This window comes from Agelaius tricolor, unplaced genomic scaffold, assembly GCF_023055355.1.
Source record: "Agelaius tricolor isolate 1412-34295 unplaced genomic scaffold, bAgeTri1.0.p SCAF_6, whole genome shotgun sequence".
In the NCBI taxonomy this organism is placed as follows: Eukaryota; Metazoa; Chordata; class Aves; order Passeriformes; family Icteridae; genus Agelaius; species Agelaius tricolor.
Window position 1 is genome coordinate 18,912,913 of NW_027269266.1, and position 20,695 is coordinate 18,933,607.

The 20,695-nt window shown below is 39.6% G+C and overlaps 2 protein-coding genes across 3 annotated transcripts in view; both read left to right on the forward strand.

Annotated features, from left to right (window-relative positions):
• MINDY3 (MINDY lysine 48 deubiquitinase 3) overlaps positions 1-1,198 on the forward strand; it is a 46,062-nt gene extending 44,864 nt beyond the window's left edge. For both annotated transcript variants that reach the window (XM_071428918.1, XM_071428919.1), the window contains exon 15: positions 184-1,198. In XM_071428918.1, the coding sequence (XP_071285019.1) occupies positions 184-333 (150 nt within the window). In that variant the 3' untranslated portion in view covers positions 334-1,198. The remainder of the gene's footprint in view (positions 1-183) is intronic.
• Positions 1,199-6,693: 5,495 nt separating this feature from the next.
• Positions 6,694-20,695, forward strand: part of ITGA8 (integrin subunit alpha 8) — a 113,226-nt gene continuing 99,224 nt past the window's right edge. The window contains exons 1-3 of the mRNA XM_071428920.1: positions 6,694-7,101; positions 7,258-7,382; positions 18,436-18,536. Coding sequence (XP_071285021.1) covers positions 6,917-7,101; positions 7,258-7,382; positions 18,436-18,536 — 411 coding nt within the window. The 5' untranslated portion in view covers positions 6,694-6,916. The remainder of the gene's footprint in view (positions 7,102-7,257; positions 7,383-18,435; positions 18,537-20,695) is intronic.

Below are 20,695 nucleotides of genomic sequence, written 5' to 3' on the forward strand. Positions count from 1 at the left end.
TATAATTAAGTAATTAGTTAGCCTTCTGATGTCCATGAAGTCCTCCTCGTCATTTCTCCCGGACATCAGGCAAAAATATCAAAAATATGTGTATCCTAACCAGTCCTCTCCTGGCCTGGTGGAAATAATCACCTCATCTCCCAGTTCTTGAGCAGGCTGACAGAGTTGGGTTTGCTTTGCCAGGTCATGTATGTGGAAGGCACAGCAGTTGTGATGGGCTTTGAGGAGCCCATGCTGCAGACGGACGACACGCCGGTGAAGCGCTGCTTGCAGACCAAGTGGCCGTACATAGAGCTGCTCTGGAGCACGGACCGATCCCCTTCCCTGAACTGACCTGGCCAGGAGCAACACCACCTGGAGCTGACTGTGTGGAGTTAGACACTGGTATCACTGAGGAATTGTAAATAATGATTACAAACACTTTTTCAGTGTTAATTGGAATATTTAATTTTTTAATCAGATTGATTTCTATTATAATAGTTTGTCTTTTTTGGCCACTGTAGTACTGTTAATGTGAGTTATCCTAAAAAAAAAAAAAGCCTACTTACAAAGTCTTACCATTATTTTGCCATCTCATGAAGATTTGAAACATTCTGATATTGCAGAATCTGCATATTAGATGTCAGATCTTTAAACATAAAACATATTCAGCTTTCTCAGAATCATATAGGCATGTTTTATTATTTAAATTATATTAGCTTACATTACAGTACCATAATGTGTGGACTAGACTGGCCTTTGCACTGGATATGTTTTAATGAGTTTAAATTTTCTGCAGTTTTTCCTAAAATCTAATTTTACCTGAAGAGCTTGCACAATGTGAGATAAATAAGATACATTTTTAGGAATAAGTATAATTCTTAAATACTCTTTCTTGGCAGTTGTATATTACTGTGGCTTAGTTATTGGGCATGTTAAAAGTGAACAGAAAATCTGAGAAAAAAATAGATATATTAATATTTATTTGAATTTGTATAAAAGAAATGTAAAAACAGCAGAATTTCTTGTTCTATAATCTTTAAACTATTCAAAACTTACAATATTGCCAAATACCTCTTCTTAATTTGTCCAAACAGCAGTGTAAGCCAGCATTACTGTATGTGTTAAGTGCATGAGAACATCTGTTATTACATTATTATATTCCTTTATTTATTATCAACTTCTTAGCCCTAAAATAAAATCTTTTCCTTGAATCATATATTATTTAAAGTTTGGTTTACTTGGACTTGTTTGCTGCTTCTCTGAGATGATGAAAAGGAACCACAGGTTTAGAAATGTCAGCTTTCAAGTTGAATGCATCTTGGGGGAGAAAAAGCCCACACCAAAAGGTAATTTCCTAACTTCTGGAATTACCATGATCATTCCTTATTGCAGACTGACAGCAGAGTATCTTAGTATTAAGAGAGTCTTTTTGTTAGATTTCTTTTTCTGAAAAAAAAAATTGCTTTGCAGATAACAATGATTTGAAAAGATTCCTTCATTGGACTCGCTTTATTTAGAACACAAGTAGTCTGTCTTGCAGTGTGGGCTTGACATTAAAAACTTGTGCAACAGTGGTATTATTGCTGAAAAATATAGATAAGTAAGGAGAATCTACTTGTCAAGTATGGAATTTTATTTTTCAAAAAATGCTCAAGTTTGATAGGTACTTGTTTCAGCTGGTTTTACACATTTAAGATAAATGTCATTAGACTTTCACTGACACCTTGGAAGAGGAAAATTCACTTATCTTGCTTTTTCTCTTCAATTCTGCTGTCTGTCCTTGGCTTGTACTAGAGTATCTCACACCAGATTTTGCGCTGAATCATAGCTTGAATCTGTTAGAATATGCATCTTTTTTCCTAGCCCACTCTCATAAAATGGATGTTCTATCTCACTGAAAAAAGTTAGAAGCTCAGCTGATGTGAGATCTGTCTTTAAGCATTAGTCTGGATTAAAACTTCTGCTGTACTCTAGAGACGTTTAGCTGATGATGGTGTGATAAAAGAACCCTCATTCCTGTATCCTTTTTCCTTCATACTGCCTAGTTGTTAGAGGCCTGGATTCTGGTTTACTTCACTTATTTTTGGATACAGAAGCTAACTAGCAGTGCTTTATGGCATTCAGGCAGCTCATCTGAAAGCCTCAGCCAAGTGAACCTCTCTGGCCTTTCTTCTCTGATGAGCACAATGGGAGAGATTCTGCCTTCATGGAAATTCACTTTTTGTCCCCTAAAAGAATATGGTTATTTAGATGGTAGACTTAAAACATGCAGGACATTAATGTTTGCTACATTTGATTTGCTTTCACAGAAAAATATCTAGAAACTTATATAAAGGTTGTTCTGCTGTAAATGCTGCCTATGTGTGTGTATATATTGCAGTTTGCAAATTGAGACCTAGTGACCTCAGTGAAATCAGAGCACTCTATGGGATTAAATGCATGCTGTAAGTAACTAGAGCAAATTGATAATGCTAACTGTAAGAAAGTGTGTGAGCTAAATATGCAAGTAAATGACATTTTGATTAATACTCTTGGGGGTTTTATGTATTGCAGAGTCATTCAATTTTAATTGCCAAGGAAAGGTCGGTATCTTCTGGGAAACACCTGCTATCCTAGCTGAAAACTTGGTGCAGTTAGTAGGATGTTGGATGGTTGGTCTGGAAAACTGGCCTTTCCTTCCCATGTCTCAAAACCCTTTGAGACAGAAGATACATGTGGGTGTGGTTTTGCTCTAAATTAACTTTCATTAAAAAAGAGGTGGGGGAGAGAAAGGGGTCTCTACTGCTGGGTAAACGGTAAAAGAAATTATTCCCACTTCAGTGTATACCAAGGTTCACAGGCAGGCAGCTCCAAATAAGTTATCTAAGTAAATAATGGAAAGACTATTTCCAGTGCTTCATATTGGCCCAGATGAGTTATATTTGAAGGCTGACAGCTACCAAATCCATATTTGCTTTGTTGAAGTCTGAACTGTTTAAAGGTAAGCAGCCAGTACAAACCCAAATGTAAATATCCTTATTAGAATCCATGAAAGGGCCCTTTGAAACAGTGAATCACTTAAGTGCACGCTGGGCATTTTGGTTTTTTGGATGTTTTTGTTGAAGTTCTGTTCCTTCAGACAGTTAAAATTTATGCTTATCTGGTTCATGTATATGCTTTCTCTTCTCTCTTCAGTTCTTGTGTGGATGAGTTTAGGTTAAAGAAGCCCAAGATGGGTCTTGATGGAGCAGGCAAGCAGAAACAAGAACCTCCCTTAGTGCAACACACTAATTTGCTGTCCACCCAGATGAGTGTGTGCAGTCAGGCTGTGGACAGCTACTCTGGATTCTCCTGCTTGCAAGCAAGGCTGCTCAGCACAAAACATCCAGCATGTTCTGGAGAGCACCTGCAACTTCCCTGTGCTGCAGCTCTGCTGCTGGTGACAGCCAGAGGTGCAATGGGAAGGAACACTGCATCCCCAGCTTCCTCTGCAGCATCCTGTCCTTTGGGGTCTTTTGCTTTCACCAGCGTGGTAGATTGGCTCATTAGACTCCTTTTTGCATTGATTTTGTGAGGTTAATACCTATAACTAATGAAAAATCAGTACTTCCATGGGATCTCTTGAAAATAAACTGATTTTTATGTAGACTATATGCTTTGATTGATAGATTGATTTAATCTGTTTTGATTCAGATTGATTTAATCTGCTCAATCTAAAATTAGCTTCAACACTTTTCATGTACGAATTATTTCTGCTAAGATTTTTAACTCGAACAATGTTCACAAAGGTAAGGTTCAAAGAGGAATGCTGATCATCTTTTGTCAGCATGTCATCCTGGATTCAAACTGACTTTCTTTGTAATGCATGGTCACATCCTCATTTTATCCTCTTGCAACACAAAAATACTGTCTATGTAGTTGCTCCAACTACGGTTCAGGAGAAGGCTTCCGGCCTACAGAAACAAAACTAGGAAACAACTGAAAGGTAGGTTTTCCATGGGAATTGGACATTTCACTTCTGTAGTGCCATATTTTGAAAAGATTTCACAGTAAAATTATCACTTATATTGATAAGATTTATGCTAAAAGCCCATACAATTCTTTGAAGTACTTGTTCCTCTGCTAGCAAGTTCATTACTAAATAATAGCATAAATAACATTAAAGCTGTGATAATGGAGCCTCCTACAAAATATTAATATTTAAGTTTTGCCTCAGCAAATCTTTCCATAGAAGATTAATGGGTTTTTAAGATTGGAAACACCATAATGACATACTAACATCACCAACTCATAATATTAGCTGTAGAAATTCACACCATGAATCTTATATTTTTTTTCATAAATTACTTAATCCCACTTATTCTGTAAGGTAGATAATGATTTTTAGACTCTTGGCTAAATGTTCTTATGAAAGCTCTCTGTCCTGGCTCCAGGTGTGGTTCTAGAGCCTATTCAGACTTTCTAGTTAGATATTCAAAGGAGTTAATGTATCAGACCACAGGTATGCTAAAGTGCAAGCTTCAGTCTACCAACAACTGGGGGAGCTGCTTACCACTTAAGCAGTGCAGATCAGATGCACTCCAAACCTTACTGAAGTCCAAGGAAAGCAAGATGTGAAATAAGCTTTGAGTGATCAGAACAGGTCCAGCTTGTTTAGGGAAACACTGAAAATTCTTAGAAATATAAATAGTTTATCTCTTTGAATTGATTTGGAATATCCTGCATGCATATGTCTCTACTTTATAGAGAGAAAAAAAAGGAAAAAGGTAAAGGGAGGGGGGGACTGCCGTAGGTTAACACTTTGGGGGTAAAAGGATCTTGAAAGAGAGTTCCTTCTTTTCATGCTGCCCTGCCTTTCTACAGGTTTTAGCACTGATAGCCATTTGAAGCACTTTTTCATTTTTTAAAATTTAGCTCAAAACAATCAGGTTAGGTGGCATGTGTTTCTAACTGAAAGGCAGGTACATGAGAACTGCCTGTGCCTTATGCCTCTTCAGCTTTATTTGTGTGAACACTCACCTATCTCCAACTGTGCTAATTACTGAATTTTAACTGTTTTGAATGGATCAGTGAAAGTGACTACAGTACCAGAATGTGCTGCCTTCTCACTTCTGAGTGCCAGTGCTCTGGACTGCAGGCTGAGCAGTTCAGCTCAGCCCCAGAAACTACATTTGTGACACTCAACCTTGGAACTGATTGCTATGCTAAAAAGGAGCATTATCATCATCAGTATCATCATTGTTCAGCATAAGGCAAGTTCTAAACACATTCAATTGCCTTAAAACTGCATGACTTTTAAGAGTAGGTGTTAATCCTAAAGTCATTTAGAAGTACCTCGCTTCTGAATTTATTACTGGTGCCCAGATCTGTAAGAGATACTTGTACAATGTAAAATAATACAATAGTGTCAGTGGTGATGTTTCACTATTTAGCAAATAAATTTGGCATAAATACAAGGCAGGCACAATTAAGGGATATTACAAGCCTGTGGGGACAGCTAAGGGTCACACAGTTAATGCTGGAAATAAACACACAGTTCTATTTCTGTGAAAAGGAATTCAGTCTTATCTGAATAATCTTGCCATAAAGCACTTAAAATAAAACAAACACAAAAGGAACGTAACCAGAACCTCACAACAAAACAAACTGCTCTCAACTGCTTTCATAGGTAGATTGTGTTTATAAATGGCTTCTCTATTATTTTGATCTTTCTCTGATTCTGTTTGGACGCATCTGCGTTATAAGTGCTGAAAAACAATTATCTTTCCTTCTTGTTACTGAGCTGATTACATGGAAAATAAAATGTTTCTCCTTTTCTTACTACCTTGCGTTGGCCAGAAAAAAAAATAAAAATAATGCTGTTCCCTCAAGATGTGAATGTGATGCCACACAGCTTCATCGGGGAAGGGAGCATTTCAGGCAGCCAGGTCCTTCTATACATTCTTAATAAAACCAGTTAAAACTCTGCTGTGGGGCTTGCAGGGGCAGAATAGTTCAAGACAGGCGTTATACAGCCCCATCCTTTTAAATTACTTTTGCGGACAAATTACAAGAGGAGCTTTTTAAAAGCACCGTTCCATTCTGTGCCACGTTCAATGGGTTATTCCTGTGGGCAACGCGGCGCGACACCTGCGCCTGCATGGAGCTGTGCTAAAGGCTCTGCTCGGAGCCAGTGCCAGGTGCCCCCTTCAGCTCATGAGAGCTCCGCGTAGCCAGGCACTGACGGGGAAACCTGGAGAGCAGCAGCGGAATCGCATCTTCGAACGCCTTCTGAACTCTGTGCCCGGCTCTACATCTTTCCCGTGGTTAGAAGGAGTTTTTTTCGTTGCTGGGGTGCTTTGGTTTCTATTTAATAACGGCCATGCCGAGCAACCAAACAACAATCTGAGGGAGGTTTACATTTTTTCAATGCACTTCAGTTTCCTAAAAGAGATTTTCGAGTATCTTCAGTTCAAGCCCTTGAAAATTATGGAAGTCGAGAAAAATTCAACTCGAAACCACCAGCCCACACTCCGGCATCTCCCCCCGTGAACACGACCGCCCCAGGACAGCCATCGGTAGCCGCTGGGCAGTCGCGGGGTGTCCAGCTAAGCCGGCGTTTGTCGCAGATTCCCGGCGGAATTCCCGGCGCTTTCTTTCCGCAGCCCCGCGGGCACCGCGCTGCGGGCAGCGCTGCCCCGCCGCCGGCCGCGCGCCGCCAGGGGGCGCCCGAGCGCGCGTCCCCCGGGGGGCGAGCGGGGCCGAGCGGGGCCGAGCCTCCCGCGCCGCCCCCCGCCCGCGCACGGCGGCAGCCGGACCGTACCTCTCCGCTCCTCCGCTCCGCACCTCTCCGCACCCCACAGCACCGCACAGCACCGCGCGGCCGACGCACCTCTCCGCCGCGCTCCGCTCCGCACGGCCGCCGCACAACTGCGCTCCGCTGTGCCAGCGGGAGCCGGCCGCGGAGGCGGCGAGGATGCTGCCCCTCAGCCGCGGGCGGCCCCGCCGCTGGCAGCACCCGCTGCTCCTCCTGTCAGGGCTGCTCTGGGCTCCGGCGCTGATGGCTTTCAACCTGGACGAGGAGAAGCTGACGGTGTACAGCGGGCCCCCGGGCAGCTACTTCGGGTACTCGGTGGACTTCTACATCCCCGACCCCAGCACGTGAGTGCCGCGCCGGGGCGGCGGGGCCGGGCCGCCCCCCGCCCGGGGAACGCTGTGGGAAGGCGGCGGGCGAACGGCGGCGTCGCGCCCGGGGGTGACAGCGCCCATCGCCCGCCTGTCCCGATGGCCCCGGTGACCTCCCGGTGTGTTTCGCAGGGTCAGTGTCCTGGTGGGAGCTCCCAAAGCCAACACCACGCAGCCGGACATCGTGGAAGGAGGAGCGGTGTATTACTGCGCCTGGCCCGCCGCCCGGTGCCGGCAGATCCCCTTCGACAACACCAGTGAGTGCGCGGCTGTCCCGCGGTGCTCTGCCAGGGACCCCCTCGGCTCCTCCGCCATCCCTGTACTTGGGCTTTGATCCGAGTATCTGCCCTCGGATAGAAATCCCGCTCCTGGAAGTCTGAGTGCATGTGCTCTTGCAGGGAAGGGTTTAATGGTCCCCAGAGAAATAACAGGATTGTGACCTCCAGGATCAGTAGTTCATCTTAATAACTCCTTTTTTTTTCTTGTCCTCCTTCTCAGCTGAAAGGTATTTGTGGCAGATTCCTGCTTTTGAAAATACTTTTGCATGCTCAGAAGGCAAAGCCCCAAAAGCCTTGTCTCACACTTCTCTGAACCACAGATATAACAGGATTTCTAGTGTTTGCTGTTATTTTCAACGAGGGGATTTCTGGCTGTTCAAATGGATGAAGTGCCTCATGTGGCATGCTTATTTAATTCTATTCAGAAAGCAAGAATTTTGTTTCAGAATACTGAAGCTAGATGCAAACCGATTTAGGCACAATGTAGATAGATTATATCCACTTCTAAAATCCCAAGACAGATGTTTCTTATTTAATTAGAGGGAACACAAGTTTTAAACAATTCAAGCTGTTTATGTTTTCTGTTGTCTCTTTATAGGTTTTGAAAATAATTTAAACCTAGTGTTTGCAGAGACTTTAAAACTGCTTCCTTTATTTAGGCAGACTTTGACAGTTTGACCATTAAGCGAAAGTTAATTATTCTTTAGGTTATATTCAATCTCAATATTTGTGGTTTATTGAAATGTGAAAGCAATACGATCCTTTTTCTTTGTTTGTTTGTTTTTGGATAGAAGTTAAATTAGAAGAGCTCACTTAACTGTAGCAAATAAGCAGTGCAGTTCTTTACTCCTCCCATCTCCAGCCACCCACATCTTATTACTGTGTTAGTGTCTAGGAATACTGATCAGGATGACTTTCCCATCATGCTGAGCATTCTTCAAAACAGAGTAAGTGGTGGTTCATGTGTGCCTATATAGCTACTGGGGCAGGTAAAACTATGTACAGCATCTGGTTATATATGTAAATGGAAATACGTATAGACAGTGTGCATACATTATTTTTATTGTGATATGTTCTGAGTATGCATATTTAAAATAAAACCAGGAAACAGAGGAAATATTCATGTATTTCCCATCTTACAGTTAGACAGTTCATGTAACAAAAGTGAAATGTATTTTCTATACAAAATAATTTCAAGTTTGAATAGAAAACTTACAGACCAAATGAAAATTCCATCGCATTTCTGAAGGGGAGTTTTGAAAAACTTATGAAAATCTAGTGATGCAACCTAGAAGGACATCTGACTTTCCTGTGGGAAACTTGGGACAGCTCCATAGTCTTCTCAGGGATGTCCTTTTGCAAATACTGTGTTTTGAATAAAGGCACAAACTGGGAGTAAGTATATCAGTAAGGCTTTGGACTGTATCACACAACTATTCCATTTGAAATCTCCACAGCGTGCTTCATTCCGTCTTCCTGAGCTGATTTTGTCCTCTAGATAGAATCTTGACTTGCAGACAGCTGAAGTTAAGCCAGAAGCAGCTGTGGTGTGGGCAGAGATGCACTGTCCTTGTGGCAGGGATGGCAGCACAGGCAGGTTTAGCAGTGCTGTCCCTGGCTCTTGAATTCCACTCCCAAGGGCAGTAAAGGTGTCATTTTGCACAATTCAGCAATGTCCTCTACACAAGGACCCCGGGAAGAAGGTTGGCATGGCTTGGACCACACCCTATCCTTCACTGCCAGCAACTGAAAGTCCATCTCCAATATGCCTTACATGACTCCTTCTGCTGATTTCTGGATGTATATTACACATCACTTTTTTCTCTCCCAAACCCATTCTTTACAGAATCAAATTTATTGCCCCCAGCAGAGTAATTCCACAGGAGCTCTGTCCTAGGTGAAACTATTTCAAATAGTCTGTCACACAAAGTTTCTTTTGAAGCCTTTAACTGTGTTATACCTACTAGAACTTAGATAGTCCTTGGTAAATATGTGGGGTGTTTTCAGTTCATGGCTCCTGTACAGACATTATGTACTCATTATGCCTTCTACAACATCACTCAGAAATTTTGCTATTCCCATTTTTAATATTTATCCTAATAAACCAAGAGAAGTCAGTCTGGGTTGTCAAAGATCATACAAAAAGTTGATGATGATACTGGTAACTCACTTGGGAGCTTTTTCTTCTTCTTCCAGTGCCTTTACCACAAGATTATTCTTTCTTCCAAAACAGAAACACTCAAAAGTTGTCAGAAGACTAGAAGTTTAGTTGTAGCAGCTTTAATATTGAAGATTAATGTTTCTTGCCTTGTAGGAGATCTTTAAAAGTCTTGTAAAGCTTTGAGAATGTTTTCTGAAACAAAACAGAAGAACTACAGGGGCTGCTTCAGAGCTGAAAAATTTCATTTTGATGCATTTTTATGCAATGCTTCAATTTTTCAATACTTTCTTCTTGGCTCTAACTAATAATATCTCTTTCAGTTAGATTAGCTAAGCAAAGAACAGTAAAAAAGCCAAAACTACTGAATAATTTGGAGCATTCTTAATAAGGTTCAGAAGTATAAACTGAGTGGAACTGGAAGGAACTGGAAAGAAAGGCAGTGTTGAACCAACATGTGGATAAAGAATTTGATAAATCCCCATTTTTCAGCTTCAAAAATTCAATGGGGAGGACTTCTAAATTCTAAAAAAATTGTCAGAGTCAGGCAGACACACAAATACTATATCCAAAGTTCAATATGTGAAATTGCTTCAGGTCACAGAAACTATAATTTTCACTGTTTAGTAAAAATTAAAGAGATTAACAAATCCAAGAGGTTGAAAGACAGTGGCTTAAATTCCATATGAGCATGAGGACTCATGTCTCCTACTTCTGAGGACTGGAGCTCAGCTGTGTTGCATTCAGTGCAAGTTATGTTTTGCCCTTGAGGAGGGAACATGCAGTGTGTGCACTTGGATGATGTTTGGACTTTTACTGCCACAACAAGTATCTTAAGTGGACATGTAATTGGTAAGACTCATGTAACTGCACAGATTATTTCTGTTTCCACAAAAATAGTACAGCTCATTTCAAGTGAGATTCCTTTGTTTGCAAATGCTTTCATGTTATTTGTATTTACATTGTTACTATCTCGATCCTGCTAAATGAAAACAGTGAGGACACTGAGTAGTATTCTGTGATGGCTTTAAGTCAAGATTCTGGACATTTTCAGATATCATGGTGTGGAGTTACTTTGTACTAATTTATAGTTATCATGTATTTTACAGTTACTGAGGTGTTTGATAATTGGCTTGTAACTAAAAAGAAACAAAATCTCTCTCCACCAATATTTAAGCTTGTTAAGAGGCAATGAGAGGCTAACAAGTCAGGAAAAGGAAAGAAGAAAAAAGTAATCTGTTGAATTTCTAAACTGTTTATTGCTTTAGACAGAGGGGGCATTTGTTCAAGAGGTGATATGAGGGAGCCAAGTAACAGACAGACACCTTAGTTAAAAGCTTAGTCTTGCTTAGGTTAATTTTTTGATGTTCAGTGTTGAGATAGGATGATTTTTGGTTCTGTAAAGGCTGTTTGGTTGAAGGGATTTGTTTGTTTGTTTATTTACTTATGTGAGTAATATATTTTTATTTTTAAAATAACTGAAGTGTTATTTTAAAAAATGTCATTCTATATCCTGAGCCATAGAGCCCCAAAGGGAGAACATGAGTGTCAGGCCTAAATCTGACATCCTGACACTGGTGGGAGGCAACTGCAGTATTTCCCTGTGGATCAGGGATATGACACTGCAAAGGATGCACCCAGTCATTGGCAAGGTGAGGTAACCTCCCTCTTACCACACAGACTGTGGCACTCAGTATTAAGCTTTATTTTTTGGATCATGCAAGCTTTAAATGACAAAAGAAAAGTCTTTATGGTTTATGAAGCCCCCTTACTCTTTTTTATTATTCCTCGGAGGCTAAGATCAGATGAGAGAGTAGGCACTGTATTCCTAGTGAAAGATACAAAAAAACTTTAAAAATGCATGACTACTGTTGAGTGCCATGTTTAACCTGTCAAACACAGACTGGGCTCCTTACTACTAGCAATGATGCTCAAAACCAAGACTACTTCTGAAATCATCTCTGTGGCACTGTGCATGTGTTAGACTGGCCAGGATGGTCTGAGTGCTATGGGCAGCTGCATAACCTGTGTAAATGTGGAAATGTATGTAGGCTAAACTACCCTGCTGAGAAGATGGCTCAGTTGGAGTCTATTGAGGTGCAGGAGTATCTGCAGCCCATTCCAAAAAGCCACATCAGCCAACTGAAATTGCTCTAGAGGAACTTGTCCCAGATGGTTACTAATTTCTCAGGCCACCTATCTCTGCTTCTCATGGTAGCTAACCCAGAGATTTCCAAAGCAATGAGGTTATTTGCTTGCAATAATTAATCCTATTGATGAAATAGCATTCCTGACAAGCAAGAGAGGGGAAAAGAGGGAAGGAGGGTGAAATTTTGTCATGTAGGATTTGAGCTGACCCATCCATAAGCAAATCATGTAACCAGACATTCCCATATGGGTTGGCCAGTGATATGGCCTGCAGCCAAGAAGGGGCTTTAGCAGGAACTCTCTGTGTTTCCTGCTGTTGATACAGAACTGACTCTGCAGTCCTGTGTTTGCACTTCTTTAAAGCTCCCTAGATCTGTGTGCCAGGGTCAAGGCTCTGGGAAGAAGCTCAAAGCACCCCTGAAAGCACAATGGGTGCTTTAACCTGCTCCATTGCAGCAGGGAGCTGAGATAAAGTATAATGGAAGGGCTTTTAGTATCCCCTTACCCCAGGAAATATAGATTGAAGGGCAGTGACTCTTCTCCCTTGTTTCCCTACTTTGTGAAGTTGTCTGGTTGCATTGCAGTGTAAGGCTGTGATACTCTGAAACTCAATGAGAGGACAGGGAAACAAGCGTTGGCGTCATATTAAAGGCTTGTGTTCTGTCTTTCCTGCCTACACAAAGCTAACTTCTTTTCAGTTTCTTCTGTATGAAATGGGCTTACAATGACTATTTTTGCCTTAACACTGAGGTAGAATTACCAAGTCCTTGTTTCAACTGTGTGCTCTTCCATTCAGCTGCCAGGAGAGGTAGCAGGAGAGCAATAACAAGAAAACTTTCTCCTCTCTTGATTAACTAGGCAACTTCTGAATCATTCAAAGCATCTTGCAGCCAGAAGCAGACTGAAATACCCCCTAAAGTGCACTATTGCATTTGAAATCTGGTAAAAAGCTAATAGTTCAGATTTTGGAAACTCATTATTAAGGTCACTTTTAGTTATAATTCTTAACAGGCTGCATCAAGTTCTTATATTTTAAATTAGGTCCTGAAGGCAGAATTTCAGATACCCCTTCCCTTAAGTTTCTGGAACACACTGGGGTGTTTTCTTTGCTATCAGTTAACTCTACCAGTTTTACTATAAAAGGTTGTATTTTTCTAAACTAGCCAGAAAAAAATCTGAACAGCCTCTGAAGAGGAGCAGGGAAGGGGGATGTAAATCAGTTCTGACCAAGGATGCAGTTGATAAAAAACATGAGCTAATCTGGCCAGCAGTTGAGCTGATTGTAACAGAACCCAGGTACTATATAAGGAGAAGATGTATTGTGGGACTGGAGAGCTTTAGTTACATGAAAAAATCATTAGCTGTGGAGATAGTAAGATTCTGGGGAAAACTTAAGAATCCTGTTATAAAACAGAATTTGCATCTCAAGAGAAATTGCTGAGAGAGAACTTTGTTGTACTTTTAAATGTTGACACATTTTAGTCCACTATGCCAGTAAGACCTTATCTGGAACGTCATGATTCACTTGTAGCATTCTGATTTATAATAGACTCTCATGAGTTTCTTTTGTAAGTCTCAACCCTATCTAAAGAAAGGAAAAAATACTCTTAGCTATGTTAGTTCAAGCCCTGAGGTCTTAATTTGTTTTTGATCAGATTGTATTTAGGGAAAAAATCCTACTGGGTTTGATGATTTCTTTTTTTTTTTTTTGATTCATGGAATGTCCAAGTAAAGCTCTCTAGATATGATCTATTAAATTAAAATGACTCATAAGAATAGCAGCTAAGCTGCAGTAAAAACCAGATATAAAATAGATAGTTGCAGAACTAGATAAATCTAAATATAGAAGCAACTCCTCTCATCATGACACTGTTTTGTATATCCTCACTCTTCCTCAACACTTTGGAGTCCCTTTTTCCCCCCAGCACTAATTCAAACCAATTGTTTGGCTTAGTGGCCTAGATCATACCAAGTGTTTAGCTGTGATTTGAATTCGGTCTCTCTGGGGAGGGTGTAATATCAATGATGCTGTGAAAGTTACTGAGTTACCTTTGCTTTGTAACAGGTGGTACCATCAGACTTTTATGGTGGGATTGTCAAGATTCCCTTGTTTCCCTCACTTCTAGAAGATGGGAGCAAGCTTGCCAGGACCCTTCCTTCTCCCTCTTCCCTTCTGTAAGAGGGAAGAACACTAAAGATGCTTTCAGAGTTAACTGAGGTTGTTCAGAGCCTTTTGTAGCCAGCTTCTGAAACCACCCCAGAAGGGGAGAGCCACAGCCTCTCTGGGGCATCTCTTCTAGTGCTTAAGACTTATTCAGAAATTCCCCTGCTGCAACTTGTGTCTTGTTGCCCCTTTTCCTTTTGCTGCATACCTCCCATGGGAGTTTGGCACTCTCTTCCCTCTACCTATTGAACACTGGATGGAGCACAAGTAGATCATCCTTTGCTTTCTCTTCTTTTGGCCAAACACCTGCAAGTAGTGATGTCTGAAAACTGTACATAACATTGCAAGTGTTATCTCCATGTCAGGGATATTCACTTTCCTTTACCTGTATGAATTTCTAGAGATATTTGTTTGTTTTATACATTTGTATTCACATTTTATACAAATATGGATAGATTTAGGCAATTGTTCACCTCTACTCTGTGTATATATAATTATGTACAAATATATGAAATCCATGTATTGTATTTTAACTATATTTTTATATTATGGATGTGCATAGATACATACACAGATATATCAAAACAGGTATTTGAAAGGGATTTTCCATCATGGATGTATGCACAGATCTGAGGGCAGAGTGTAGCTGAACCTGTTGCAGATGCCTGATTAATGAACATCTGTGTTTATCCAGGACATACAGACAAATAGACCCAGAGCATTTAGATATAAAACTTTTCAAAATTCCAGAATGGTGAAAACTTACGTGAAAGAGCTGCAGGTGTATTACATAGACAGGTATTTTGCTTTGACTAGAAGCATTGTTTTCCTGTGTTAAGTTTGATTAAAATATTTTCACAGAATCACAGAATCATTTAGGTCAGGAAAAACCTCTGAGATCATGGAGTCCAACCTTTGAATGATCACCACCTTGATTTGATTTTGTTAATTTGAGTATTTTTAAATTATGAAAGATGCTGCATTTTTTATTTAAAGGTTTTAAGAGCTGAATGAATCACACTAAGTAATTACCAGTGTTTGCCCATACATCTCTTATGCAGGTATTAATTAGTATAAAAAATTATATTGGTAAGGGAAATGTTTGATTCATGCCTATTAAGCTGTTTATGATGTGCTTAGTGACTGAGAGGAGACCAATTCCCACAGAAAGCATGAAATTTAATGTGTATAAATTATGAATTTTCACTAACACCTGCTCTAGGTTCAGGCTTTAATTCCTACAAGTGAATCTGTGCTACTGCTCTTAACATGGGTTTGCTTTTTGCTGTCCAAACTCAAATTTTTTCTATTTGTCCAATTACTGTTTTGGCAAAGTGAGGGACTTTTTTATTTTTCCATTTGGTAGCCCCTAGGTACCTCAGCTAAAAAACTGGGCAGAGGAATGCTGGTTTTCATAATCACGTTTCTGTATCTCCAGAGCTGCTTCTGAAGCTGGATTGTAGGGCAGTACCATGTACAGGAGTCATGGGTCCCGCAGTGCTTTGGGTTTGCTGAAATGCAATTTAAGGATGTTCTCATACCTAAATTTATATTTATACATCTCTCTGCTCTTTGCATACTCTTGGTTGTCTGGGCCTTAGTCTGCAGTGCAGTCTTAGGCAGTATCACTATGAGTGACTCCAGAGCTGCATCTCAAGCCAAATTTGCGAGTCCTGCAGACTGAGCCCGTCTGGAGCAGCTCCTGGGCTGGCTCTGAGGCAATCCAGCTGTACTCAGGCATTCCTTGGACCTCTCTGTGGACAGGCCCGTTGTGTGCCCAGCCCAGCTGCTGCCTTGTACTGTTGCACTGGAGTCAGATATCATGATACAAGATAGCCTGGACTCCTTCCTAAAAGGGGCCAGGCACTCTCCTCCAGAAGAGAAGATGATATGTGAATGCAACCTGAATTCCCACCAAGTTTTTGCTCCTCACAGAAATACAGCTGTGGGTAAGGTACAGTATAGGCTTGGCCTGTGGGCCTCAGATGCCCATAAATAGCACAAGGAGAGATATTTCCCTGTCATATAATGGTTTGTCAGGATACAGACATGCTACTTTTTGGAATGCTTAGATAATGCTGCTTTGAGCAATATACATGTTTTTTTAAGCTGGATTGGGATTTATGTGGGTAAATGAGTAGCCTTTATCTGAGTCTAATCTAAGATGATCATCCATGGCTATTTACAGTCGGTTTAAAAAAAAGGCACTTTAGGTACTTTTAGGCCATGATTCTTCTGACCTTCTCTGAGTTTTGGTTTAGGAGGAAAAGAAGTGGCTTAGAGCATGTCCTCACATATAAGTGGGTGACTGGCTCAGGAGTGGACAATTGCAGCGAGGCACAGTAATGACAGCTTGTGTGTACTCAGACAAGTTAGTTGTGTATGTTGCTTCATTTTGCTAAAGTTACATGGAAAGCAGTAGATGTTTTATAGCACTCTGAAATGCTGATTAGTTGTTACATACAAAAGACTAAACTGTATTTTAAGGCACAACCTCAGAAACTGGGAATATGACTCCATAGCTCTAGCAAGGATGCTGAACAAAACTGATTAGAAAATTTCTATCAAAAGAGATTTATCTAGGGGGAAAACCCTATTTGTTAATTCGTGTTTCTGTGATATTTTTCAAATTATTTTATAATGAAAATCCCATGCCACATGATGAAGGATTCCTACTACACCATATGCCACTAAATGAGTTGGGATTGTACATGTGTGTGTATGTACAGTTCTTGCAGATTTATTGGTAAATTCAGCTGTGGTTTGATAAATCCTGCAAATGGTTGTCCAAGTTTTAAAATTTAATTTCTTTTCAAATGTTGGTATACTTTGCCAATAGACAAATATATTGTTTTGATTGAAAATGTAAGCTCCTTTTAAGTTAGAATACAGGCCATGAGTATCCTCAGAGCCAGGCTTGCATTGGCAGCTGTAAGCTGGTCATGGCTGATTTTCAAGCTTCAAAAGTTTTGTTTGTATCAAGACCCCATCTGTGGACATTGATCATATTCAGATCTGCTGGAGCATTAGAAAAAGAAAAAAGAAACCTTTAAAGTCTGAAAAGGTCTGACTTCACTGGAAAAAATAATTGAAAGTAGTGTTGCCAACAACTAGGTAGGAGCTGGCAGCGCCTGCCATGCGCTGTGTCAAATACACTGTCTCTCACATCCACACAAGTTTAGGCCTAACTTCAACAAAATGTATTTTTTAAATAAATATTTTTAGAGTAATTTTATATTATACTTCTTGAATTTTTAAGAGCTAAATATTCCTGAAATTTAGCTCCTCTAAGCATGAACTTCAACAGTAGCTGCTGTAATTGGTGCAGCATGGAAGCAAATACTTGCATGAAGGAAGATGTTTCCTTAGAGACTTTCAAACTTTAGAAGATTCATTCTCATTCAACTTTCCTTCATGTTTATTAGAAAAAAATACAGAGATAGAATACCCTTGTTCTCCAATTATGATGCATTTTTCTTTCTAATTCAGTTTATAACATTTATGAGGTTACCATAAGCTGAAGTCAGTGTTGAGCTAACATCCTAGAAAACATTCAGGTATCTCCTGTATTCCTGCTGGGCAAATCCCAAGGAGTGTTGACTTTTTAAAATGTTGGCTGTATTTTTTCTCAGTTATTTAAAAAGTATGTAAATCCTTAGAATATGATCTGACACTACCTTTTTTTAACATTCCAAGGTATACAATATGTGGTTTTATTTTCAGTTAGACTTCGAATGACTAAAAAGGATTGATTCTTCTGAAATCCCTCCTGACATGAACCAGAAACAAACATAAGGGAATGCAGATACAAGGGGGTAGGAGTAATGCCCTTCTTATGTATAAATTGAAAAGTTCATTAGGAATGACTGGTGAGGGAAGAGCCTAGCTCATGAACATATGGGAAATCAGTTTACTTCAGAGAACTGAGGGTGAAGGGAAGGGATGTCTGCTTTTTATTAAAACCTGAAATGCATTATAATTGGCCTGAATCTTTGCCCAGATGGCTTCTCTTATGCTGACATCTGCAAGAGTGTATATAAAGCAACATTAGGAAGCTGTCTCTTGTGACAGTGTGTACACATGTAATTCTGTTAAAAACTAAGTCCTTTGCTATCTGTAGTATTGGTCTTTGAATAAGCATGCTGAGAAATGTCATTTGTTTGACAAAATCTAATTATGGAACATGCTTTTTACATGGAAAGTTTCTACTACATCTGAGAAAACTTATTAGGGCTTTTCACCTATTTTTGTAGATTCTTGTTCATTCTTCATCACAAATTCCAAGTAAAGTTTTTTTTTTTTTTTTTTTCAGGGGGAAACACAGCATTTCTTACTCCAGTCCTGTGTATTCTTTTCTAAAGTTTAATTGTTATTATTTTGAATTTTCATGTGTGAATTTAAGCTGGTTTTGGCTGTCCAGTGAAAAGGTTAAGTGATAATAAAAAGTCAATTTCCTATTGAATGGGTTGGATGATGACAAGTGGATGCAATGTAATATATCTGTTGATCTGTTCACTTATGTTAAAAATAAGGAGTCAACATAGTGCTTCTTTCTTTGTCAGACAACAGGAAAATTAAAGTCAATGGCACCAGGGAACCCATTGAATTTAAGACAAATCAGTGGTTTGGGGCAACAGTCAAAGCTCATAAAGAGAAAGTTGTGGTAAGTCTTATGCATTTGATATTAATTTAGAAAAAATGTTTCTTTTTCTCAAATGTATATGTTTAATAGCTTTCTATGTGTACATTAAGGAAATAACTTTCTGATTATGCATGAATTATAAAAGAGAGGATGTATATCATTCAAAAAACAAAAGCAACCTATAAAATCAGGTCGAACTGATCAAGTGAAGGTGATCCTGCTGCCATGTGAAAACAGCAGAATGTCATATTGTTGTGGAAGTGAATGATATTTTTTTAACCGATAAGGGACATATTTCAGAGATGCACAGGAACTGATAGCTGTCTGCTATAAAATGTTTGGTATTATGAAGATATATCTGGAATGTTAAATACAGAATGTAGTAAAATTGCGCATATTTGAATGTCATGAAATGTTTTGAAAGCCAAGAACCTCTGTTAATGTTCAGTTAGGAAAACACTTATTTCTTTTGTCACATTTACATTGTTTTGAAGAGCTATCTCATAGTGATGGTGACACAGCTGCAAAAAAAGCTGATAAAAACAGCTGATAAAAAAGCTCCAAATCACAATGGCTATCAAAATGCAGTATCTGCTCTCCAGTTTCACTGAATGTTTTACCTGTATTGATAGGGGCCCAGCAGTGGGCAAGTATTTTTATTGCCTAGTAAAGTGCTGGTGATGCTGCTTATACATAGACATTTTATATTTCCAATTGCATTAAGGTTTACATTAAAAAACAGCACTGAAGTAATTGTGATAAGAATAATAGGTTTGGTCATTAGTTTTACTAGTTTTTGCAATTGCCAAACAAAAATTTACCTTGGGATTTGATTAAAACTTCCGATTACTACTTAAAAAGTTGTCATAAGGGAGGAAATATTGAAAGGAAATGCTTTCCCTTATATTGAAGGCCATGTAGTTAACCTACAAAAGGATTTTGAAATGAAACTGGTAGCAAGTAAAACATCACCCTATTCTGTTATAAAGCTAAGTAAACATAAAAAATTCTAAAAAATTCTAAAAATAAATGAACATTTTTCATTTTCTGTATTCTACTAAATAATTCACAAATTGAAATAAAATACTTCTTTGCCACCATTTGTGAAATCTTAATCAAGTGATTAGAAGAACTCATCTCTAACAGATGTTCTGTGTCTGTACTGACCAAACTTCATTTATTTGGTGTAGCTCTTCTCAGAATCTGAAACTGACAGATAGTCAACACTTTTCAGGCAAAAAATTGGACAGCAAAGCTGTAAAGCTTTGTCTGTTAAGCTTTGTAGGCTAAGAGAAAATGTCATCAAACTGTCAGGAATTTGTTTTTTAAGCTACAGATTTAATAGTAGACTATTAAGTCAGCATTTATGATTATATTGTTCTTGTTTCAATCCATTTGGCTTGATGTCAGCTGTACCTAAAATCACCCCCACAGGACACAGACTCCTCTTTGCTGCACTCTGGTTTTGCTCTCTGTTTCAATATGCAAGATTTCCTAGGCAGGGGTGTGTGAGGTGTCCCTGCTCCTTAAGCCATTGCTCCACAAGCTCTGGCTGGTGGTAAGCTCTGAGTAGCACTGTGGTTCATACAGCTAGTACTGATTGCTGAATGAAGGCTAATAGTAGCAATATCTTGCCAGAGGTAGACAGCTTTGTAATTGAAAGATCAGGACAAGAAAGGACATGAATGAAGGATTTATTTGCATCCTAGAGAGGCAAGGTTGCAGGGAGAGGTAGTGTCTTCACGCTCCCAGGCAATGAAAAGTTTCAGGGCATAGGAAACTGTCAGGAATGAGTGCAGACCTGAGAGCTTATTTTTCTTATTTTTCTAATTATCTGGATTACCTTCAGAAAAGATAATGCTTCTCTCTACACAAGTTGCATATCTTTTATCTTTGTCATTTTTGTAACACCACTGCTGTAACATGGAAGATTAAATATCTAGCCAAAGCTTCCTTAACAAAAATCTATTCGCTCAGCCTGTTGAATGCCTTGTAACTGTATCCTATCTGTGAAGATTTGAACCAGGGGTTATAAGGGATTATTACCAGGCAGACACTCAGATGATTGTGATCGACCATATGACAACAACCTGACAAATCTCCTGCTAAGTGGAATCAGTTCTGCTGCTACACCAATTATCTTAGAACATACCAGGACAGAACTGGGATTGCCTTTAGCC